The 27072-nt window shown below is 38.9% G+C and overlaps 1 protein-coding gene across 5 annotated transcripts in view; it reads left to right on the top strand.

The window, feature by feature from the left end:
- The first annotated feature begins 3371 nt into the window (after positions 1-3371).
- Positions 3372-27072, top strand: part of LOC139137002 (msx2-interacting protein-like) — a 44892-nt gene continuing 21191 nt past the window's right edge. The window contains exons 1-5 of one of the 5 annotated variants that reach the window (XM_070704882.1): positions 3372-3600; positions 4704-4991; positions 9018-9548; positions 9896-10011; positions 23429-23629. In XM_070704882.1, the coding sequence (XP_070560983.1) occupies positions 3518-3600; positions 4704-4991; positions 9018-9548; positions 9896-10011; positions 23429-23629 (1219 nt within the window). In that variant the 5' untranslated portion in view covers positions 3372-3517. Of the gene's footprint in view, positions 3601-4703; positions 7019-9017; positions 9549-9895; positions 10012-12935; positions 13110-23428; positions 23639-27072 lie in introns of those variants that run through there. The other 4 variants (XM_070704881.1, XM_070704884.1, XM_070704883.1 and 1 more) reach the window with 4 other exon arrangements.

Raw genomic sequence — 27072 nt, 5'->3', positions numbered from 1 at the left:
TGAAATTCTAATATCGTAATTGTTGTCTACATCTGAACTTTGAAGCACCCTATTTGAATCAAGTAGATTTGTATCCATTGTCAAACACTTATAACTGCACAGATTTAGTTTAGTATTGTAAAAAAATTATATTTAGTTTTCTCATAGACTCCAATGTACTGTGAATCAACATTTTGGTGAAATTCCAAAATCAAATTTCTTATACACATATGCACTTGTAACCACCACCCTATTCTAATCAAGTACTATTATGTCAATTATCCAAAGTATGGCAAGTTTTACATTGGAAAAATAATAATTCAAAGTTTTGCCATAGACTCCCATGTACAGTGGATGAACATTTTCGGTGAAATTCAAAAGTCAAATTTCTTGTACACATATATAAGAGTTGTAACCACCCTATTCCAATCAAGTACATGTAACAAACATCTATGAATGCACAGATATTGCTGGTTTTACATTGAACAAATATTATTTATAGTTTTCTCACAGACTACCACGTTTAGGGACTGGTCAGTTTCTTCGGCCGGGGGTGGGGGGGTGGGGGCGGTGGATTCATGGGGGGGGTCACCCTGTTTTTGACTTTGGTGATAGGGGGGGTCACCATGTTTTTGAATGCCCAATAGGGGGGGTCAGTGTGTTTTTGAATTTTGACACAGGCTCATCATTGCCTAAAATGCATCGTGTCAGCCTCAAATTTCATCATTCAGTTGCATTTTTCGGCGCGCCCTTCGGGCGCGTAACTTTAATAATCAGACATATTTTTCAGCACGCCCAACTTTAACATATCAGGCATACATATATCAGAGATATCTGTATGTTCAATATTTTTCAGCATGCTCTTCGAGCGCATTACTTTAATATATCAAACATTTTTCAGTACGCCCTTCCTGTGCATGACTTTAATATACAAGATATATATATCAGAGATATCTGGACGTTTCATATTTTTCTCCACGCCCTTCGTCGCCATACTTTAATAATATATATGCCAGAGATATCTTGATGTTTGCTAAGTGAAAGTGTACCGTTATGAAATCTGCATTTCATATGATAAGCAAGACAAATTCCTGATACTTTTCTGTTCTCTCTATGAGAATTCAGTATGAGAAAGCAACATGCACAAATATTTCACAATATATATTTGATACAGTGACTTATTTTAGAGATAGAAAAATGACAAGATATCTTTCGTTCTCATTGATGCAACTGTTTTCCTTTGTGTCTCAGGTTTTCTGTAGAATAATGCTTTTTTATGACCAAAATAACAGTTAAAAAGGCAGTTTTTGTCATTATTAGCTGTGCTTTTATGGTTTTAATGTTACAAGAAAAGGTCATCTCAGACACTGCACACGTCAGATTTGGCTAAAATGCCTCTCTATGGCTCCTCAGGAGATTTAATTGGATGGCTGGCAAGTCTTAACACCCATCAAAATTTTTGATTTACTGCTTTTTCCTCTTTGATATTAATGATTGACATCCATTTCTGTACAACAGTTCAGGACATCTGGTTAAGCATAGAAAGTGTGAAATACATTCACAGCTCATTCAAAATGTACTGTATTCAAACTTTAAGATTGACATTTTGAAATTTCTATCTTACAACTGACATGTCAACAATTTCTTTAAAACACAGAATGACTGTTAAAATATAAATGTATGTAAAAATATAATATATATATTTATATATAATTTATGACCACCTTTTGTTTTACAGTTGTTGCGTGTGGGGGGGGGGGTCACCCTGTTTTCGAAATTTGGAATGGGGGGGGGGTCACCCTGTCTTCAATTTTGAATAGGGGGGGGGGTCAGCCACTTTTTGACGTCGGCAAAAAATAATCCACCGGCCCCCCCAGGCCAAAGAAACTGACCAGTCCCTTAGTGAATTGACATTATTGATGAAATCCAAAAATCAAATTTCTTGAACACTTAATTATGCACTGTTTACCTGTCACTTCAGGCAAAGTACATTTACATGAATTATCACACACATAATAATATAAATGTAGAGATAACTTGTCTTTATGGGAAAAATGTTAATAGTTTGCCCAATAGCCTCCAATGTATTATGATTTGATATTTTAGGACAAAAGCGCTATATTGGCCACATTTGCCTTCTAATAGTTGTGCAAAACATGGTGACACTCCCAAAAGGGCATGCATGAAATTTCATAATCTTCAAAAATGCTGGTGCAAAAAAATTGCTAACCATTTCTGTCCAATCCCTTTGGAGGGATTTCATTATTATAGCAAGTCAGAAGGGGGATTTGAATGCATTGTGAGTTTGTTTGGGGTGTATTTGAACTTTTTTTATTCTATCCTCCCCTCTCCAGAGGTGTTTGTGAATGAGCTTTACTCAAGCAATCTGGGAGTGTCATGAAATTTTTTCATCTTACATGTAAAAGTGAGGCGGGGTCATCAATTTTTTGGTGCAATGGATGGGGGGTTACTTATTTTGAAAAGTCACAGGAAAAATTTGCCGGCCAAACCCCGGCCATAGTAAATGAACGCTCCCTTATATCCGCTTTATGAACCTGTGCTAAAAACGGGCTCCCTCATCGGTAGCTATGTTATCGCTTCGCGCGATAGGCTGACAAAAGACACCCACCCTGCTGCACGTATTGACGTGCGCTACATAAATTTCTTTGGTTTCCACGTTCGTGTAGGGACCAAACTTCAAAAATAATCCTCAAAATGATTCAGCTCATCTTTGTAGAGAAGGATGTCCGTGTTAAATTATCACGAATACAGGCCGGGTGCACTAAACTGCAGGACAAATTCACAAAAGTAAACCACTATGTTATGTCGCAAACGCAATACGTGACTCGTCTGGAAACTGTAACGCGAACAAAGCCGCCAACAAGGGACAAAAAGTCCTGTGTTTATAATAATTTTCCAGGGAGATACCCTCTTGATAAATAGCAGTTCTCCTGGTGTGTAGTAATAGGTCCAAGAAAGGAAAAATGCGTAATTCCACTGTGTTTCTATTCCAACGAAATTCTTGACTGGAAAAGTTGTCAAGCAGACAGTGTACTGGTGGTGGTCGGAGATTATGGGGGTTCATGATACACATGTACCATTATGATTACGTATACCACGCGATGCTAGTATCCGCATTTGGCATCACAGGTTTTGACTTTTGTTTTGTCGTGGAGGTCTCGCTGCTACCTCCATGATCTTGAAGACTGACTGATATTCACGCGAAAATCCTCACACATTTGCGGAGTCCTAGACAGCAAGCGGGTAGCTCGGGCAAAATTGTGTAGCGTCGCATACATGTCAGCTCAGAGATCATACGATATCATTATCCGAAAAAAAGCAAGGTGGGGCACACTACCACATAAACAATCATGTGATATTTCCCACATTGCAATGCGCACGGTGACGTCACCGCCGAGAGAGGGAAGCTGAATTTTACTACAACCTACTAGGACAATGATGGTCTGTAGCTGACCTGGGAATTTCAACGAAATACTCTCAATACGGATCTATATTTTTGAAGTGTTATTGCTTCAAGATGCCGCGAGAGACAAGGCACCTCTGGGTTGGAAATCTACCTGAAAACATCCGCGAGGAAAAAATTGTGGAACATTTTAAGCGGTGAGTGCTGCTTGCTGCATGCTCGACATACAGTTGTGGGAGTTTTCGCCATATTTTTTGAAGGCGACACACAACCTTGTACATCATTGGTATTGAACGGCAAATTGTCGCATTCTGGGGATGCTTATCGCCACGAAATGACAGGTTTTTATGGCTCATGCCGTGGTAGAAACAACCCGCAACGTTGATAGCCGGGGAAGAACGGCAGTTCCGTGATCGCGGGAATATTAGATTGTCATTTTGACGACGGCCAGCACGAAGTACCGTCTGCGTGGCTAGCACGCTATAAAATCTGTGCCGCTCAAAAATGCATAACTTCTGGTTCGAGAGGTAATAAACGACAAGCAATGCCTACAATCGCCTCACTGGTGTATTAACTCCGACGAGCGAAGTGTTATAATTTCTTTCAGAAAAAAATCTGCATCAGCGAAAAGAAACGGTTGTGTTTCTGTTGTAGTACTATGTAGTGTATTCAAATCAGACGCGTTATCAAGATGCGATGGCATATGTAGCCGGACCGCCAAAATTAGGTTTGATTCTTTGCGTGATAGACAGACAAGACATCACTCCGTCGCTCACATTTTCAGTGTTTTAGGGTGGGCGTAAAATCCCTTGTTCTGACTCTCTGATCGCGCGTGCGGTCAGAAACAATCGTTGTCGTTACTTTGTATTCTTGACATATTATCTATTCTCAAACAAATGAGTAAGTTTGAATATTATATTTCTCTAGCTATGCTGTTGACTCAAAAATATACCTGTCGTTGGCGCATTAGAGGGGTTCACATTTCTCTAGGCTGTAGCCAGTGCACTAGTGATCAACAGCAATATGGAAAATGATAAAATTACATGCACCTGCCCTGAAATATTTAATTGGGATCAGGAAGGTGTGTGGATGATCAGACAAGTTCATGACTGATTACCTGTCCAGTGCGTGCAGGAATTAACTCTGTAGTTGCTAGTCAGTTATATTTCCAGTGACGTCTTATACTTATCAGATGTTTGTTTTTTGCCAATTTTTGACTGCCTTTCAAGTAATTTGTGACTGAAGTAAATTATGTGGTAGTTTATCAACCGTTGTCTTTATTTATTTTTTTGCTGTGCAGATATGGACGCATTGAAAGTGTAAAGATTTTACCCAAACGTGCATCGGATGGAACGTTGTCAGCATTTGTGGATTTTGTAGATATAAAATGTGCAACAATTGCTCACGAATCTGTCAATAAAATTGGTGATCGTGAATTGAGGACAGACTACAATGAACCTGAAAGGACGCCTGGTACAGTTGTACATATACATGAACGAGAGGATTCGCCATCGTCGCACTTGTCCATGATGAGCTCGAGGGATTTCGGTACTACCTACGGTCGCCAGTCGCGTTATGTCAGGGAAGGGTAAGTTTTTATTAAAAAAAATGGGTAGGTTTGTCTGTTTTAGTTACAGTGTGATACAATGTCTGCACACAGCGCTGCATGAAGTGCTTCGTTTTGTGTGGTGCTTACGTCCCAACCACCAATGCAGTGGGATATATCCGCATATTGCTAGTCTCTGTCATGGATAAATGCTCAGCCAGTGCCCACAGCGAGTATCTCTCCTCTGGTGAATAGCCTACTACCACAATTCGTCGGTCCATGGGGATAATTATATTCCAGCCATCAGTCCCCGGCAGCTGATCGGTCTTCTGTCCATGCACCACTGAGGAATAGTATTAACCAGTGATACCGAGGTCTTCAGTGGACATTAAGCATCCTGTTACCAGCAGTCGTTCAGGATAAAATATAGCCTGGTCTCCATCAAGCCACCTGGAAATGTACTCCAGACTCGTCCCCAGCCAGCAACAGGGAAATGTATTCCAGCATCATCCCTAGCAAGCTGTTGGGAAAGTATATTCCTGTCTCATCTACCAAGCAAACCAATGGGAAATACTCCTGCTTCATCCCAAACCATTGATGAGTAGAGAAAAAACACTCAGTCCAGCTTCATGCCCAGCTGACTAAATGTGAAATTACTCAAAACTTGCTCCATGGTCAGCAGTGCTGAACCTTCCTCATCCATCTCTCTGCCCCAGTCCAGTGGGAATATGTTATTGACGTCATCATCACCATTATCATTATCATCATCATCATTATCATTATGGCAGCCAACCCCAGGAGTTGATCATATATTACTATGTATGGGGAGAAGTCATCGTTACGATGGCCAGAGTAGTTGTTGATTCGGTAATGACTGCTCTCCTGGAGGGAAATCTTAATTTTACTGACTGCCTCGTCAAATGACTTGGATATATTATGACTTGATTTGAACTCATTACTTCCCTGGGATGATATCCTGGAGATTGGATAGTGTTCAGTGACATTGTAAAATCATTATACCAAAAAATTAGAAATCTCAAACACTAAAGCACAGCATGGGACTCGGATATATTGAACTTATGATTCTGGAAAATCGTGAATAGGTACCAGATGGCAGTCTGACCGAGCATGAAAAAAAAGGATTTGATTTTATTCAAGAAAACCAGTTCCATGTCAAGGACAGGTCCGGTGAGGGATCATGTTCCATTGTAAACCCGCAGATTCTGTAGCAGAACATTTTGTTCGTCAGGTCTTGGAATATGTTCCAGTAACTTTTAGAAGACCTGATACTTGCATTACCTTTTCATTACCTGGCATCAAGATTTCATAAAAAACATGGACAGGTATCTTTTTTGGAAGGAACACTGTCAGATCTTTTCCGCTCAGATTGACATTTGGCATTGTAATGTTTTGACCAGTGGAAATTGTATGGATACAGCAACCAGTACAGAAACATTAACATTGCTGCGGCTGTAGCTTGCCAAATTAAGGAGTCTTCTAGTATACAGCTCTCAGGTGAAAAATGATCATGACATCATCTGCTGCACAAAATAGCGGACATGAAAGTTAATGGCGTAATTCTTGTGACGTGCCGCGAGGATGTACCACAAAATTGACACTGACTTTAATTCGTGCGTGGACACGTGGAATAGCCATTTTAAAGTGGAATCTGATAGCCGTATCCAAGACAACAGCCCAAGATGAAAAAAATACATGAGTTGAAACCAAGACTGAAGCCTTGTTTGGATTTCTATACTAGCAGTAGACATAAGTGGTACTGGATAAGTGAGACAATTCTGCAGACACTGGATAAATACCTCCGCGCGCGCCAACATTATCAGGAGCCGTGGACTTACTCAAATATCTATGCAATTATTCTCTGGGATTTTCACATTTGCAGAATTCTGTCCCGGGGTACCCCTTTCTCTCCCTGGATATACCTAATTTTCCATGTGTTTTGTTCAACTCGAATGGGTTCTCTAATAAAAATGTATTGTTAATTGTTGGCTTATTGCTCATACCCCTGGATTTGATTTATACCAGGAGTATAAGAAACAAGCCATTGAAAGGTTGGTATTCTATTCATTGTGTTGTGTGACAATTCAGTTGTAAGCCAGTTTCTCACTAACAACATCACTTTTGGCAATTTTTTTTAAATTTGAGAAATACTAACAGCATGTGAAGCAAATATATACAGTATGTCAAAAAATACATAACTCTTGCAATGAAATGATATCAAGGCTGGTTTCTAGTATTGCCACAATATCAATGTTTGCAAAAACGTTAATGATTCAACGATTTATTTCCACTGTTCATGTCTGTGTATTATCTAACCAGTTGGATATTTGTCTCATTTTGTAGGTTTTGTGAGATCAAACAAATACAGCATTTTGTTGCCATGCCAATATGCCTAAAGTATAAGTAAAATAAAGGGGGAAAATGAGGCAAAATTACCTTCCAAAATGCCTTTTAATCATTAACGCCTTCCATCTTGGGTCAGCATGTAGAATATTAAACAGCAAATTAAAATTTTATGTAGCATCGCCTAATGTATAGCCAAATAACCAAATTTTAGAAAGTTTAACATGCATTCCCGGTAGGATTCAACAAAAATCAGGAACACTCTTCCAGCAAATAATATATAATAAAACTGCAGAAAGCCCATTAAATCATAGAATTATCAGCACAGCTAAACAGAGTAAACAATGGCTGCAAAGGGAATGCAAACCAATTAGATTATTAATATAAAAAATGTATTAACTCTAAACCATGCAAGGTAATAAAACTGAGTGTAGATATTGCAATTTTCATCTCTTAGAGTCAGCATTCAGAATTGAAGTTCGAGCCTAGGTGACGAAACTCTCATGTCATAATTTAGTCTGTAGGAGAACGTGATAAATAGGAAATTGTATCTAATGCATATTGGATTTTAAGCATCGTTTTACAAGAAAAAAAGTTTCAAAAACAGAGGATGTTATATCCACAGTGATAAATGAAATCAGAAATCCATGTACAGTACATGGTAATATTCTCCTAAGATAGACTGAATAAATTAAATAACGACTTTAAAACATAAGCATAGTTGCTAGCGTTCAGATAAGGATGAAATGCATCAAATTATCAGTTAGACCTTTGTCGTTGGAAATTGATTGATGTGTGCTCAGCATTTATAACCTTATAAATTTTCAGTGAATAACTTGCCATATGCTATATTACTTCCTAAAACAATGCACTATTATGTAAGCAGATTTATTGTAAAGTGAACTGTAGGGCCTTTGTGACATCTCCTCGATGTTTTCTAAATCTTTTTTTTTGATATGAGTAAAGAATTTGAGCAAGTACTTGGTTTGTAGCCTTTTACATTGCTAGACTCATATTGTGAAAATTGCTGCTGTCAGTCAAATTTGTCCGAAGTAGCATTATCTCATCTGAATTTTAAAACAGCCTTCTGTTCCCAGACAGACAGACAGACAGAAAATAGAACAGACAGCTTCAGAACCGTAATCAAATAATATTCAAATTGCGTTTGTCAGGAATAGTCATGTCATTAATCTCCTGAACAATGTTTTCAAATTTTGATTGAATTCATTTCATGTCATGACAGACATAAAGGAAATAATTTTTAGACGCACAAAAAAAAATATTGAATAGACGTGGGTCCCATGATGGGGACAGTGTTTGAAAAATACCCTGCAATGAGGCCTGCCAAGTGCATTGAAAATGTCAAAGCATCAGATGAATAATGGATCAAAGCTAGACAGGCTCGTAATTGATAGCGCTGACCCAACCCCATTGAAAAACCCAATAAGTCAACTCCTTTCGGCCAGCAGCTGTGCCCCAATGTAAATTAAAATTCTTTCAGGTCAGGATGCATTATATTTAGTTGAGGTATTCTTTATTTGATTCTTGATTTTCCGCGGTTGTTTTGTGTGACATGCTTTTATGTTAATAAGATGAATGGATGCATATGCCAGAGAACCCGGAGCATGTTGATGACAGATTGAGAAAAGATTTATTCTGGAAAAGGAAAAGTGCTTTTCATTTATATCTGTGTTGATGTGATTGCAGGTATCCCGATGAACGGAATTATGAACATGGTGGATATGCTTACGACAGGAGTATGTATGAAAGACACTACGAACATGCAGCCTCCGCTGCGGCTTATTATGATAATGAAGACATTGCTGCAATGTACTATCCCTCCCATTCCCGGCGAAAAACCTACTCGCGGGCGACAGCGTATGCCCAGCAGAAAAGGCAGTCAGCGACATACATTCCTGGATATAAGTACAGTAGTAAATATGAACACAGGAGGAGAGGTGGAGACTCCCAAAACGCTGACCTACCCAGGGGACAGTTGAAACATAAAAAGATTCGTAAGAAACCACCTTCTCATGGACAGGCTGGATCTCGCTCAGGATCACGATCGCGGTCGCATTCGCCATCGCTGTCGCGGTCACGGTCTCAGTCCAAGTCGCGATCACGGTCAGGGTCCAGGAGCTCTGGAGTTTCCAGAAGCCGGTCAAGGAGTAGTCAAAGCAGTGACTCTGGAAGCAGTAGGAGTAATAGCAGAGATAGCGGGTCACACAGATCTCGTAGGTACGTATCGTGATATTTCCACCGCTACTGTGATGTCAATTAAAATAATGTTATTAGCTGCCGACATTCCTCACATGTTAAGTCCAGCACTGCAGTTTGAAACAGAAAGATGAATCAAAATTCCATGCGTTGCAGACTAGACAGCAGCCAATACGGCAGCCAATACACATTTGCAAAACAAAAAATCACAGCAAATACAATGTATACCAAAAATCTTCCTGTCTGAATAGTTGGAAAGAGTTTCTATTTTTACGTCACAAATTATGTGTGTACCAAAAGTAAATAACAACACAAAATTTTCATCAGATTGCTCATTTGGGATTGTGGTTGTCTCTTGTCTTTTACAGCCAGAGCAGTAGAGCTAGCAGTAAGGAAAGTCGAAATACTGAGAGTACAATTATCAGCAACTGCAGCAGGAAGTCTGTAGCCCTGTGTGTGAAGAATCTACCCACAAGATCAACAGGTAGGATTCTGTTCCACATTCCCCCACCCCTTAAAGGTAAACCTTGCTCCCAAAAATTATCACAAGAAGTCATCTATCGAATGTCAGAGTAGTTGTTTCTGGTATAAGTGTGAAATTTGGAGCTGGAACCACCTCAGTCAGAGCATGCCCCATTTCATTGCATGCTAGTGTTGCATTTTCTGTTTGCAGATATTGACGGGCAAAAATGCCGCAATTAATCTCTCCTATCAACTCTGGAAATAGTTCACTTTGAAGCATATGTTCTGTAGATCTATTTGTAACCATCAACTTTGTCGAATAATTGGGCCAATGTTGCGGACAATTTAGAACTCCATATGGAGCTGTTTTTAGTAATATTTTGGGATCTACATGTTTGAAAATGTTATAACTGATATTGAGAGTTCACCATCATTGCAAAGATGAAAGTAGTCTATCCGGTGAACTAAATAAAGTTAACCAGCACTCATTTATTTGTTTTGTTTGTACGTACTCTGAACTCACCAATCTTCAATACTGTGTGATGTTTTGCAAATTGTTTTCGATCCAACCGAACACAGTGTTTCCTTGTCTGTTATTGCGAGTGCAGCTTTAGAAGTGATCAGACATCATTGGTTTAATAAGCTGGGTCATTTGCAGTGGTCAACAAGTTGTTATTAAATTTTTCACACTTGTAAAAGATGAGAGAGAGAGGCCATCCCTGTGACAGTGGGAAATCCAATCTCACAGCGGAAATTGGAATCCAATTTGTCTTTGTGCAGCGCTTGAATTTCACACCTGCTTGAACTCATGTTGAGATTGTTCGATTGATTAAGGTTAAAGGGCACAGTAAAGGGGCCATTGTTTTACCTCGTTACCTAATGATTCTGCTGTATGCAAATCATGCTGAATTTAGACTGTGTGGGTTTATGAAAGTAGAGAAAGGTCGTATCCATTAGCAACTGACAAATGTAAGAGTGTGGTCTGTTCAAAGACTGCTTACATGGCAGGAAATTAATTTGCCCACAACAAATGTTATAACTGTGTAAAAGCATGATGTACTTAGCAAAATCTATGCTCATTCGTGAATGTGAAAAAATGAACGATTAGTTTCTGTGTTGATAAGGCGGCCAGATCCTGTGAAAACACTGGCAAAAATGTTAAGGAAATTTTATTGTCGTAGGTTGCTGAATATTGGATCGTATATTATAGCAATAAAATGTTTGCTGGATACAAAGGTGCTCAGTTTGGATAAGTACTTGGAACCACCAACTCTGACTCATGATTGCAAACCAGCACCTTTTGTGTATGTGGGTAGTGAACATCTTATGTAATAGTATTTGTGTCAATTTTATGAATTTCCAAATCAGAATTTACATTGTTGCTACACTTTTTGTACTACATCAGGGCTGTTCTGCATAGTACCGTTTTATCTCCATTTGCCCCATATGGTCATGTCAGGCAGAATATGTCTGTATACTCTGTCCATGACAGCTTTCAGGGGAATTTCTCATCTTTCATAAGAGTATGCTTCTAAAATATTTGCTTCCTGTTGATGTCCTTTTGAATAATTTTAATCAACAGGAGATTTTTAAGACGTATTTTGACATGAGTAAAACTGAAAGAATTGGCTGACATTGTTACGGCAACATGTATAAAGTAGCTTATCGTCAGCTGAATAATAAATTAAGATGGTAATTTCTTGTCTCCCAACACCCCCTTTGTTGCTGGTACCAAGTCAAACTTTCTCCAATACTAGTAACAATACAGTGACGGTTAGGCGTTAATCGGGTTCCTTTACACGCACTAGCATGAATTCAAAAACAGTGCCTGTTTGTGTGGCATGCTTTTTGATTTGCTGCAGGCCGTATTATCGGTGCTCAGTGGTGAGACTATTTGCTGTAATTTTAAAACAATGGCCAGCATTTTCAATCCTGTCCAAAATTCCGTGAGGAATTTAAATCCATGAAGACTGAAATTTCTGTGAGGTCTTTCAGACAGCATTGTAAATGACAGGGTGTAAAATACTTAAGTCTTGCTGTAAGGGCTGGCTTTTTTGGCGTGTCTTCCATATTTACAAAAGATTTCGTATTTTGCTGAGATAAACAAGCAAGTTCAGACATGTTTGTTGTGTGGAACAGAATCTGATGGTAAATTCACTCTGCCTGTTTTAATATCAGCAGCCTTAAAAAAATGTGGTGCCAAAGTGCGCCAGCTATTCTTTCAGGCCAAGTAGCATTGAAAATACTCCATATAAGGCCATCCAGAAACAGACCAGTCATTTTGTTTCTCAAAAACACCAGACTCATGAAATCCAAATTGCCAGCCAGACAGCAGAATTCGAATTCCGACTCCAGCTTTCAGTAACTTGATATAAGCAAAATAATATTGTGCATATATTTTCTTGATATCTAAAATTCTACTAGTTTCTTTTGATGTTGTTCTCTGAAGTGGTGCTGTGCAGTTTATACATTCTATTTAGATTAAGTGATAATCTATGAGTTACATATGTATTACAATGTCCTGTGTAAGGCGGCATCAAATGTTAAAGTTCCCTTCCAATTTTGAAGATTTCGCATGGATTATGTCAATTGTTTGCTCTCTGTTTTTCTGAAAGATTTATGAATTTAATCTAAAAAATTTGAACTTGATTAAGTTCAAAATATGTACAGTGTACTGGCTTTGATCAAATCTGATTATTTTACGTAATTTGACCGAATGAAAAAGGGCAGAAAACTGAATTATATTTGGATAAAATGGATGGTGTAGGTAAAGTTGGACCAGCATATTGCTACATTCTTTATTTGAAAAGGATGGTCAGCAGTGTGGACCAAAATTTTTCAAACACGTCTAGTATGTCATGCGCTCACTGGGATTTGCATGTAGACTTGTTTATACTGTTTGCCCTGCCTCTTGGAAGGGCAAAGGTCACCTGGAATTAAAAATAGAAGTATGTACATGTAATCTGGAACAAACAGGCCCCGGCCCAAGGTTTGAACTGACCGGGGAAGTTTGTGAGTCAGGCAACCGTGTACTGGAAACTTCCCACAAGAGCTGCCAGCCTTTGAGACTTTGATAACGAACAAACATGAAACATGAAACCCATAGCGACTCTTGAGTAGGTATGAATATTTACGATTGTATTGACAGAACAGTAAAAGATGTTGTTTCTGTTTATGTGTTAGTCATCGAAAATGGCCAATGAAAATAGACAGATATGAAATGTACATGTATCCGTGGTCCTCTCATAAAATGTGTGATAAAGCACAGTTTATTTCAACCAGACAGTTTATGAGGGTGATTTTCATAAAACCGGGCAAGTTTATACTGACAGGAATCTTTTTGAACTTGGAAAGATTATGACATGCTCTGATGGTCATCATTTAATTATGCATTGTGAATGAATTCATTCATGCTTAGCAACCGTCCAATCTCCTTGATTAAAATTTTTTTTTCAAACTTATCGTTCTGCCCTACTTACTATGTAGATACACCCATGCACACAGAATTCGATAACAAAATACTTTAATTTTGTCTCTCTTTCTCATTATTAGTACACATTCTGTTAAGAGGAGGCCTGTAGTTTCATTGCCTTACCACTTCCCCACAGTATGCTATACATATAAACCTATGCCTTCCGGTTAGAGAAACACCCAGTGATAAATTTCCCGTGTAATTGCCGCTTTGTCTCTTTGGAAAGCACACAGTACCTTCAACTTTGCCCGACAGACACCGTGGAATGTGGGAGAAAATCACGGCGGTTGATAATCAGTGCCGATTGAAGGCAGTTTGTATGCAAATTAACGCTGGCCCTGCTGCAACAACTGCCTTCACCGGTAATCAAGCCAACCAAACCTTTCTGTCAACAAAATGTCAATCATGATTATTGAACAGACCTTAAAAAAACAGTCTGTGTACCATCGCATGTTTGCGGGAGTTGTCTTTCCTCCAGGCATGTGATGCCCTATCAGCTGTGCCACTTCAGGGTCACAGAAGGTGCTATAAACAGTAGAGTTGATTTTGCCACTCCTATTTAAAGCTGCCTAATGACTGTTTAATGCAGTGCTGGTGTGTTTAGGCTTTCCGTTTTGGCGACTTTTTGTCTGTTGTTGTGCTGCTGTAAAATTCCAAATGTGGGTGTTTTGTTTCTCTTGCATGGCATGGTTTAGTTGAGTAGGTGGATGTCCAATGGTTTGCTGTGTGTATTTCTGCAGAAACTATATGTTAAAAAAAGACTAATTTCCTGAAAGGGTTATCACTGTTTTGCAGCCAAGCCGGTGTCATTTCCACTGACATTACAACAAATTGCTATTTTCCTGCTCAAAGGCCAAAATACACTTTTGACAGCAACGAGGTCATACCAACCATGATTGCAATTTGATTAGCACAACCTTTCCACCCCATTTACTATACGCAGGCCCGCACTAAACAGTTGTAAACAATGGATTTGGGCCACACCATGATGGCGAAGGGGTTGAATGAGCAGTATTTTCTGTATATTATTTCTAAGGTCTGCTTTTATCTGAACTGCTTTCCTACAGTCTGTCATGCCACCCATTTAAAAAATTCAGGCATGCCAGTTGCAACAGATCTCTGCTGGTTGTACAGTCGGCCTCAGTTTTCGTACTGACGTCATTATCAGCTGAATCTACAACACTCATTTCAAAATAGCATTCTGATATCGAAAACTCGGAAAGTTACACATGCTCTCTTTCCTTTTATAAGGATCATACAATTGCAATGAAAACATATGGGCACATCATACTGTATGCTGTATTTAGAACCTAAAGAATAAAGCCATTGTAACCCTTGTATGACTGCTTATTCTGATCTCATTGCAATACGCCATATGAACAGCTCAAAATTAATACAAAAAATTATTGAAAATATGAGGAACTGACTTTCTAATTGCGCGTACAGTTATAAAATGAATATTTTAACGGCTTAGTAAGAACACTCAAAAAAACATTTTGACTTAGATATTGCGTTAATTGCGCTGGTCATGTAAAAGATAGTATGAGGCAGTACCTAGAAGCGAATTTATAATTCTGTGATATGACCCCTTACCATAAAGCAATCAACAGTGTTGTTTCTATTGCCGAATTGTTGGCAGATCTTCAAGTATCGTTGTTTGATGTTACATGCTGGACATGATCAATAGGTCACTACTGTGTCAAAATGAATTTCAAGCCGGGAATAAAATGCACATCTCTGACTCATAACAAATTTTATGTGTGTGCCAGACAGTACCAGCTGTGACGACATTCATTGCAAAGAGCTATGTATAGTGTAGGAGGAGAAAGCTGTAGACATCTTGTCAAAGGATTTCGGATTATGGAAAAAAAATCGGTCAAATCTCTATGAAAAATTCTGGTTTGCATTTTATACCATGATGAGAATAAAATCAGTTAGAACAGAAGTCTTGGTTTCAAACTGTAAATGATATACGACTGTATTTATATCCCTGACTGACTCTTCAAAAAGGAAACAGAGAAATTCCCATTTTAGAAAACTGGAAAGATCATCTGAGCAACGGATATGTTGATTTTCGGCACCAGAGTTTCACTCCGGAGGGCAGCCATCTAAAATTTCAAGCTGTCAGGAAAATGTCACAGCCTGTAAGTAACCCGATATGCTAAAATGCCAAGAAGAAATACGGCATCAGCAAACAGCCCACTTCCACGTTTTTAGCAGTTGGCGGGAGTCTATCATTTCAATCTATTGTTTTCTTGTAAAGGGAGACTGGTTCTAACCAGTTTATAGAAATTCATCAGTGTGCGTTTATTTGGCTGGCAACATTCATGGGCCCATTGTGATACCATGAATTCAAATTCCGTAGTCGTCAGACTTTGTTCACGCATGAGAAATACACATTTGTGTTTCACAAGGTCAGTTTAGTCTGCTTTCATGTGCACAGACCAAACTACCTATGTATTATGCTTGGGTCTTTTCTTCATTTCTGGGCTTGTGTTTTGGCAGTTTTCCCAAGTCTCTGCCTATAGTCGTCGTCACAATGTGTGTCCTTGTTTAATACATCCTGGCTGTCTGTACGTGTATGTTAATTGTTGTGGAATGAGCTCGTCTGACGCAGCTGTTCCAATGCATTAGTTGTCTCGGACAGCGTTCCTTTATGTCTGTAGCCGGTGACAGACACCATGTAAAAAGGCCTTCGCTGATATTCTTGGTCCAGGAAAGGAAATAATTTTAATACCGTCGAGAAACAATTCCGCGGGAACTATGCGTGGTGTTTACTTTGAAGCAATGTAAACCAGGTCATTTTCACTCTAATGAAAATCAGTGAAGTGTTGAAACACAGAGCTGTGGTGGAAGTCTGGTTTTGTGGAAACTGAAATGAATGAGGCACCATATGTACGGTAGACGTCTCATCTAATGATTTGAAAATGTTACCATCTAGCTGAAATCTCAGCGAGTCAAGCATGTTACAGCTTCTCTTTCTGTTACTCAATGTAAAATAAAAACAAGATGTTTGCTCTGTATTTTCATTGGGAATTCTAACTCCATGTTTGGCTACAAAATTGCTGTCTGTCCCCAGGGTCAGGTCACGACACCACCATGACACCCCCAGACTTGTAATAAACAACAAAGTAATAAACTCAGGCATGTGTCTAAGTGGTCCTTCCTCCACAGGCTTCTGAAAATTCCAGAGATGGTACTGAGTAGGAATTTTCTTTTTGGACTTGATATGTACCTTGTAAATGAAATGGGGTTGTTGGCACAGTGCCACAGCGCACCACAGCGCACTATGTTTAGAGAGCAAGTTCTAGTGCGAGTTAGGAGTCAATCTGTAGCATGCGTGGCCCTGAAAGCTAAGAAAGTGTCATGTAGTGCATAGTTTGTGCATAACATACTAAGTTCTAGCCAATGGCACCACCGCAATACCAATATATGATTTCATTTGACCGGCTTTCATCTTTGACCAACTCATTAGGCAAGCAAGGCAAACAAATAAACCTATATAAATTATTGCTGGCCTTATTTGTGTGATTATTATTCTTAATTGTCAGAGGAAAAAATATGAAAGGAAAACAATTTTCTCTAGTGATGTTTCAATGGTTCCCATGGGATTCAGAAATGGAACGTTTTTACCAAAGTAGGCAGTGTTGCAGTGTAGCCCTAATATCTGTATATGTGAAGGTCAATTGTATGTGTTGACCAGACAAGAAACAAAATTTTTCTTGTGTGTGTAGCTTTTCATAGTGATATGTACTGTGTATCTTGGGGAGAGAGGCAGTGTTTGCTATCCTGAAAGACCACACCCAGTGTGTGTGTGTACACGTTCAGACAGAACAACCAAACACCCAACATCATTGATAGGAAACAAAGATAACACACCGTTGTTAGCACATCCCAGTGCCAGGCAGTTGGTGGTGTTGACACACTTGCCACTCAAACACAAAGAGCGTCAACACCATTCTTGTTCATCCAACCACGCTATTTAAAATTGTCATACTGTACACTGACGGGGCAGAAAAACCAACAGAGTGAATGCATAAATGCACACATGCCATATAAAATTTGGTGCTTTCTTGATAGAATGCGGTTTCCCAGTAATTTTACATGCCCTGTCCATGCGTAAAGTGCCAATTATGAACACCTTTCAGTGCTGCGTTTCGTGTTTCCAGCTCCTGCTGCACTGTGCAATCATGGCGCTAAAAAAAGGGCAGTGTGGGATCGTGATGTGAAACTGAAAACTTGCGACTCCTGCAGCTTACTCAGGCTATTTCCCTGCCCTCACAAGATCAACAGGATATGGTTTATCAAACAGTTCCTCCTTCAAAAAAAAATCATCGATGCTACAGTTTTAGCGACTTTTTATTTGCATGTTATACAAAATACGTGTACAAGGCAACAGAAGCATGTTTTTGAAAGAAATCATTATGGCTGGAGAAAGCATATTGAAGTTTCATTAATTGGTTAGGAATCATCCTGATAATTAGTCCCCACGGACACCGTCCAGGGGGACTTATAGGTTTGGTCATGTCCGTGCGTGCGTCCGTGCGTGCGTGCGTGCGTGCGTGCGTGCGTGTGTGCGTGCGTCCGTCCGTTCACACAGATATCTCAGAGATGCAAGAAGCGATTTCATTCAAACTTGGTACAAGGATTACTTCATATGTCATACAGATGCACGTCGATTTGTTTTGGGATACGATCCAATATGGCCGCCAGGCGGCCATTTTATTACGATTTTTTCATGTACAGAGCCATAACTCAGACATGTTTCAACCAATTTTATTCAAAGTTGGTACAAGGACATTGACCAATGTCATAGATATGCACGTCAATTTGTTTTGTGATACGATCCAATATGGCCGCCAGGCGGCCATTTTATTACGATTTTTTCATGTACAGAGCCATAACTCAGACATGTTTCAACCATTTTATTTAAAGTTGGTACAAGGACATTGACCAATGTCATAGATATGCACGTCAATTTGTTTTGTGATACGATCCAATATGGCTGCCAGGCGGCCATTTTATTACGATTTTTTCATATACAGAGGCATAACTCAGGCATATCTCAACCGATTTTATTCAAAGTTGGTACAAGGACATTGACCAATGTCATAGATATGCACGTCAATTTGTTTTGTGATATGATCCAATATGGCCGCCAGGCGGCCATTTTATTACAATTTTTTCATATACAGAGGCATAACTCAGGCATATCTCAACCGATTTTATTCAAAGTTGGTACAAGGACATTGACCAATGTCATAGATATGCACGTCAATTTGTTTTGTGATACGATCCAATATGGCTGCTGTGTGGCCATTTTGTTACGATTTTTTCATATACAGAGGCATAACTCAGGCATATCTCAACCGATTTTATTCAAAGTTGGTACAAGGACATTGACCTACCGGTATGTCATACATATGCTTGTCAATTTGTTTCACGTCATGTAGCCATAACATGTCAATTATTGAAGTTTCGTAAGTAGGCTGATATGTCAAGAAATATGTACTGCATCAAATTCATGAAACTTTATACAGATGTTAACCGATGATTAGCTCACATTGCTTTAACATTGAAAAAGACATTTATCAGTGTCATTTTAATTAATTTGTAATTGCATAAGTAATGAACTTTCCTAATTAGGGTGATATAGCCACAAATTAATACAACGTCAAATGTGATGAAACTTGATACAGATGTTGATCTCATAGTGTTGTAAATACTGCATCAAACTTTATGAAATATGGTACCAGTGATAATCTGTTAAGTGTTAGAATTGTATGCAAAAATGTTTTGCAACATCCTGTTGATTAATTCCTAGTTGACTCATTTTATGAACTTTAGGATGGTTGCCTACATTGGTTTTATGTTTTCATCACCATGGAACTCATTCTTGGCCATTGAGCGCCATCTGTATCAAAGTATTTTTATCACAGACCTAATTAATGAAGAGGACTCTATCCTCTCTGAGGACATGTAATCAAAGTACCCATTATTAACAAGTGGGGACTGTGTCATCAACGATGACTTGTTGAAATGTAGATTTGTTCTTGATTCTACCCCCAGTGGAAGCATAATGGTCAAGTGTCTCCAGTACCAGAACTTTTGGTTACACCAGCTCTATGTTCATAATGTTGGAAAGGGATGAAATTGACATAAAATGTGTGGTGATGTGTAGTGTTGCCAGTGGGTGTTGTTTTGACATCTGCTGCATCCCTTCCAGTAGTCAGACCTCTCGCTGTTACACTATAGTAAATCCCTATTGTTTTCATGAAAGTGGGTGGACCTGTCTACAAGGAAATGGGGGTGGAAAGGTTGAAGTTGTTGGCTACTGATGACAGTACTTTAATTTGTAAAAGAGACGGTCGTTGCGTGCACGAGGCTGACAAATACATAGCGCTTACGTGTACATTCTAAGCCCCCAGTAACTGAGGGAGTATTCAACCCACGCAGAATAAATATCCAGTTATTTGAAAGTGGCCCGGAGCAAGCTATGAATCAGCGTATTGCTGTTGCTGTTTCCTTGTAGCCGTAAAGCAGCGTGAAAGTGAAGCCATGTCAGCACATAGTCAAATGGACTGTTTATGCAGCACATACACAAACAGCAATTCTCAATTCAGCTGTATTTTACCATCAAAACGGGCCAGCCAGTGTGAACACAAACAGCAGGGTTAGAATAAATGAACTTCAATTAGCATACATAGCAGCTGTACCATAATATCCGTTGCGTAAAAAGTACTCCTTCAAAGGTGTTTTCAAAAATATGCGTAAAGCAGGAACATAAATAGCTCTCCATCAGGTAAATTAATGCAGTGACCCAGTGTGGTAGCTGGAACTTGCTGTGCTTTGTGTCTTTGATGAAGAGGATATGGAAGACAAAAAATGTTTACATAAAGAAATATTCATCACTGACTATTTCAGATAGACATTATCTCCAACAATAGTTGTGTGAAATGCAATATCATTTCGAAAGATGATATTGTCTTTAGAAACAGATTTTAGAAAACTGTGATGATGACAGCCAAAGTAATTTTAATAACCTCTTATAAATGCGCCACACAGCCAAAATTGCAACAGAAACAGAAAAATTGTCGAAAACTGGATAGAAAAATTCTGGACAATTTCCTACTGTGCGTATTTCTAATGTTGAAGATGAAATATATAGCGCAGCAGTTTAAATTCATCCGGGATTGTTCTGTAGAAACTCAGAAATATCCTATCATTGTGAAAGTTTGCAAAATCTACATATAACGGAAGAAGCACCGTCTTTTTCCTGTTATGCTCAGAGTCAGTCCAGACAATTAACATTTAATTCATGCACTGATCAGATAAGGAAACATGAACCCTTTCACCCCCAGTTCCCTGTATACAGGTCCAACTTTACCATAGAAAACAATGGATCTGGGACAAACCATGGTGGTGAAAGGGTTAATAGCTGTAGGACAACATTTGCATGTATGTGTCACAGCGTCATTGAATAATGACTATATAAAATCCACTTCTGATTTGATCCCCTGCCAAGATTTTATACAATGTAGAAATTAATTCCGATAAAAAAGACAGGGAGAGAGAGAGAGAGAGAGAGAGAGAGAGAGAGAGAGAGAGAGAGAAAAAATTATGTATAGTCTTCCTGTGTTGGCAAATCAAACGGAAACCGCCTTGTGTTTTCTGTTTTTTGAGCTGCTGGGTTCTGCGACAGATACGGCTGCGCATTGAATTACACAGCCGGCAGGCTGCACTGCCTGTGATGACGTGGTTGAAACGATAGCCAGGCTGTCAAGAATTAAGGATATGTGGGGCCATGAAAGGGTGGTTTTTATCTGTTCAGAAAAAAACCGTGGCAAAATCTGTCTCTGCTGCTCAGAGACTGCAAAATATTTTACCATTTTGCATGCAAATAAAATTGTAAATTGTGAATTTTCATTATATATTTTTTAAATTTCTGGTACAAACAATCTCTTGCTAAATTTACTGTGAATGATATATTTTATCAAAGAAATGTAAATAGCACCTCTTGCTTAATATGTAACCTTATCTTGTTTTATTATTAGACTTTGGTAATCATTCTTAATGTCGGTAAAGACTAATTTTGTTCAGACATTTTTGTGAACAGCAGCCACGCTTTCTGCCATTGAAAATTTCTATAATCTGTCATTTTTTATTCTGGCTCACACTGACATGAATTTCATATGATCACAATGGCAAATCTTTCTTTCGCACATAACATGGTGTGACTGCAGGCAAGTGAAAAATTGCTCCGTGCAACTCACAAATTATTCCCTGAAGAACCATAGGACATTTGTTAAATTGGTATTTTTTGCATAACTGTCCATTCTGTTGTTTGATTTGCTGTTATCTTTTATCCAGTTTACTGTTTTACCATAATACATCATATATCTTTACTTATTGCGATGCACTATTTTTAAGATATTTTAAAAATTTGAATAAATAATGTCAAGATCAAAATTTAAATAATGTCGGGATATGTCATGACAGGAATTATAAACTTTGAGTTATTTTCTCTGTAACGGTTTTGTAGCATTGTTTGCCCAAAGCGCAGCTTCTGGGCCCTGCCCTGATATTCCAAAATTTACTGCTTTACCAAGCCAAATCCATCATGGTTACAAATGAATGCTTTATGTATGAGTCATGATGCATTTGCTCTGTGTACCCGGCACTTTGTGTGAAAATAGAAAACTTTAATTTAGAATGATCCATCGGCCTATCTGTGTCTGCCACACCAGTTTTGTTGAATGATGAGCCTGTTTGCCCAACTGGCAGAGTCCATTTAAAAAAGGGTGAAGACACCAGTGGATGCTTCTATTTTGAAATATTTGGAGTGAGTTCAATAGTTCAACCTAGCAACTGTTCAACTATCTAGATCAATAATCAATGTTTCAAACTGTTCAATCTTTGGATAGGAAGCTGTATTTCAGGGTTAAAGTGGGCACAGTAATGACCCAGTGTTGCTGTTTGTGTGTAGAGCTTCCTGATAACACATGCTAACACAAACAATCACAGAAACTGAATGTATTACCAGAGGGTTACCAGGTTAGGATAAATATCCGTGGACTGGTTCAAGTATTACATCCACTGAGCTTTACATTACAAACCCAGGCCATTTTGGCACCAATCATGTTGCACAGACTATAGCAATTTGTCTTGCCAGTGTCTTATAAATAGGGCACAACGAACTGGTGTACCTGATCCAAAAACTTTTCACATAGATTGCAGTTCTTTTGAGTATGACTATGAGCCCAATTGTTGTACAGAGAAGCTTACGTTTGCTGTGAAGTATTTGGTCAAATTTGATCTTAAAATGAGTTCTTTTAATTATATTCATGACAGTAACCACAGTTCAGTGTTGCACGGGAGTAGCTGTGGTACAGGGTAGACAGTTGTACTTTCAACTTACTTGCCAGTGAGGTCTTTGAATATGAAAGAAATACTATTGAAGGGTCTTTGGAATGACCATCTATGTGCGCATGCTGATTAAAATTGCCAGATCAAGTCTGTCTTTATGAGGGTAGACAGTGTAAAACTATCAATAACAGATTTAGCATGAGTTGTGTTTTACTTTGAGAAGTCTGTCAGATTGAAAAATGTAATATACTTGAAAACATGTGATAAGATAGTTAAGTTTTATTTTCCTCCGATGATGATGATGATAATGTGGTGGTGCTGATGATAGTGATGATGATGGTAGTGATGATGATGATGAGGAGGAGGAGGGTAATAATAATATTGATGATGGATGATGGATGATGATATGCTGCTGAATTGAAATTGGTCATTTGCGTGATTCAGCGAATTGATAATTCAGTCCATGTTGATCAGTAAATCATTGAAAATAAAGAATTATTTTCAACTATTCCTCCCATGTAGGAAATTCCACTAGATCAGACTTTTTGTTTTTCTATTGCACTGTAAGACTGACCAGTCGGTTATTTTTTTGCCTACACAGATACCAGCTTGAAAGATGGTCTCTTTCATGAGTTCAAGAAGCACGGAACCATTCTCGCCGTCAGGGTACAAGGCACCGGAGTGGACCGCTATGGACTCATCTTCTTCAAGAGGCCGGCAGATGCCGAGAAGGCCATGCAACTCACCAAGGGCAAGCTGTTCTTTGGGTCGGAAATTGAACTGTCTATTTGGTCTGGCGCAGGTAAGATAGGTGAGATTGCTCCAGCGGATTTTCTGTGTTTGCATGAAACCCAACCCAACCCAGTGTCTGATTCTCAACTAACCTACCCTGTTTACTAAAGTTGGAATATTCCTGTTCGTACTAATGGCTGGTAGTGTCACATATGTGCATGATGAATGGGGGTTCTGCCTAGATGATTTTCTTTCAATAGGTAATTCTCATGTTGGTCCATGTCAGTCCCTGTTTTAGAGTACCTCTCATCCCCGGTGTAAGTAGTTTTCAACAATTTTAGTAATGAGTCATTGTTCCCGTCCATTAAGGGTATCTATTTCAACTTAGAGACTGTATCAGTCTTAAACCGTGTCTCTTTTGTTACAGTGAATTCGATATCACCCTTTTGTGTGTGTCTGTTTAGAGCCTCAATGGGTCACAGGAACATTATGTCAAGGTTAAAAGGTGTTCACAGGTCATTGTCAAATATTGGGGTAGGCCCTGTGTTTGGGAATTGTCTTGAAAAAGTCACCTTGGATGTATCCTGTGCATATCGTGGCATCATTTGTAATGAGTGTCTATCTAAAGGCTGCCATTGTAATAGTTGTTCCTGTTTTGATGCCTAATGTGGAAGTTACAGCTCTTTGTTGTCGCCATGACGACTCAGCATGTTACAAAACGTTGGAATTCAATGCTGTATAGCATAGGCTGTTTCTGGTTTTGTGTACCAAGCAACATGTTTCTGCCCGTTGGACATTTCTGAATTGAGATCACTGCCATGTTTGTTAGCAGAGACACCGTATTGGAATTTCACCATGTGTTTGCATTCCCATGCCAGCAATCCAATAACCGATTCTCATTGTATTTCTACCAACACTTGTGAAGATGTGGGAGAAAGCCCTGGGGGCATTTCTTCACTCAAAACTAATGCAAGACAGTCAGTCTGTGAGACATGTACTCTGAGCACTTCACACCAGCCTTGCAGCCAGCTACACATAAATAGATTTACACACGCACGACCTTTGCTTCAGGCAAAATTTAAAGTGATGTGCAGGATTAGCCTGACACTGAACTTTCATGTCAGACGTCCACAAGTGAATCATTCAGTGAACAACAAGAGATGTCACTCAGAAAAATATGAAAACAAATTTCTCCACAGTATCGATGGTCATCACACATGCGCTGTTGCAGTTTTCCTGCAAGATGCTGTAAATTGTAGAATTGGTGTACAATGTCACATCCTCTAGCCACTAAGCTAATTGACTCATGACCAAAAACAATGGCATTTGTTACATAATGGCTCTATTCATCAACTACACTACATGCAGTTTACTTCCATTGTGTAAATTCACCCACCCATGCAAGCTTGTTATTATACACAGCTAATTAATTAATGAGAATGTTGCAGGCAATGACATTCACACCTGTATCTACCCTGGACATGTCCAGGCAGGTATTGTCTTTCAGGGCATGTCAACACAGCTGAGACTCGTTCCAAGATGATTCAAAAATTCGTAACATCAGGGCAGAGTACGCCTTCTTGGCAGATATTACCTACTGGTCTACAGCTAGGATGGACTCATTCTAAAACCTATAGAGATCTTTTTTCACCATTTCATTACTGTGAAAAGGAAAAAATTTAGATTTTTCTGTTGGAGTTACCCTGAATGGCCACCATTTTGAATTTCAGTTCGTGGTCAATTTTCGGTAATTTCCTTCTCTGATGCACATGTTTGTCTCATGACTCCTGATCTTTATTATGATTATGGAAGAAAGCAGCGCAAGATTTCTTTTAGAAAAACTTCAAAACTACAATGAAATGTGAAAATTACTCTTTAAATGCCCAGATGTTCCCAAGCGTGCCAAATGTATTTACTGTAACCTTTTGAATTTAGTAAATTGTTCAAATCAAATTATTTTCACCAGCGGCTTTGAGACCCAACTCTGTGCAGAAAGAGAAAATTATTAAATTAAGTGTTCATAGAGTAGAAAATATTCTGCTGTCATTTTCAACGTGCATTCTCTGCTACATTTGACTTGAATTTGCGCAAAATTTGCAAGACAAAATCGTGATGTTCTTGTTATTTTCATGGATTTTATTTTTGAAAATCTGGCTAGATATCATGTACCATCGCAAACTGACTCTGAAATTTTCAATTTTCGTTGAAGTCTTCAGGCATTGGTGATGTAAAGGGAGTAAAAAACCTCCATTGTGGAATGATTTAACACAGTCAATATAGTCTCTGACTTATTCATGGTGTTGGCATGGTTACCTGCCCACTTATATTCACTGGGAGATGTGATTTATACGTTGTTTCTCCGATGACTACTGAAATTCGCTCTGGCCTGCTGTCAGGCTGTGTTTCATCTCATCATGCAAGAAATATGCTTCTTCATTACACAACCCGGCAATCCAGGATTCAGAGTCTGCTAGGCCAAGGTTGCAGTTTCACATGTATTCGCAGGGCTACTGAAGTGGCTCTATCAAGCTATGAATTATGTATGTATGCATTAGTCTGTTGGAACATGACAATTTATTTATTAAATTCCTTGTACAGGCATATTGCAAGTTACCTATTCTTGGTTGAATTATTGTACAGTGTTTTAGACATTGTCACTGATATGCATCTTGGTATGTTCCGATTTGTAGTTGCAATTAATTTCCCCGTGTGTTTATGCGGTCAGAACCTAGCAACAAATATTCCTCCATGTGGTTGTCTTGGGATATGAATCTCTTTTTGCATTGGCAACGCCCTTACATTTTGCCACAGGGCTTTTATGTGTTCCCTCAGCAACTTGCTCCTCTTGTGCTTGTTGAGGACAGAAGCACCATCTTGAATCTATCCTAGCAGTAACAGCAGGGCTCTCCTGTAGATTGGATTGCCTCCCCTCGGAATATAACGTCATTGTGATGTCAGCAAACAGACTTAATCAGTATGAACAATCATGTTGGCTGGGGGAAATTTCCCAGCAAGCTGTCTACAGTCTTGCGCAAACATCACTACGCCCACGCAGTGCAGTTATTGAAAAATTACCCCTTAATTTATGTTTGCCTCGCAACATAAACACGAATGCTCTGAAAAAAAATATTTAGAGGAAAAAAAGGTGTACGTTTTAAACATTGCAGGTTGTATTGAAGGATAATTTTTAATCAGGTAAATTGCTCTCTTTGTTGGACTCTGTATTCCAAAGAGATTAATTTCATCATTTTTAACTTGCTGGAATAAAATTCAGTGAAAATGAGTGCTAGTTGCTTGAGAGCAAAATGACAGACTGGTATACAGCATGCTTGTTGTCGTATGTGTCTTAGACCTAGCAGAAATCTGTGTAACTGTAATGAGTCTGTGACCCCTGCGTAAATAGGTAGTCTGAAAGCCACTGGCGTTGAATTCAGAGCCAGAATTCTGTACGATAATACAAAAAATTACCCCTTCAGCAATTAAAAGGGGCAGTCCTCAATCCCTGGTTTTTGC

Source organism: Ptychodera flava, chromosome 7, assembly GCF_041260155.1.
Source record: "Ptychodera flava strain L36383 chromosome 7, AS_Pfla_20210202, whole genome shotgun sequence".
NCBI classification, from domain to species: Eukaryota; Metazoa; Hemichordata; class Enteropneusta; family Ptychoderidae; genus Ptychodera; species Ptychodera flava.
This window is presented reverse-complemented; position numbering and strand designations above follow the sequence as displayed.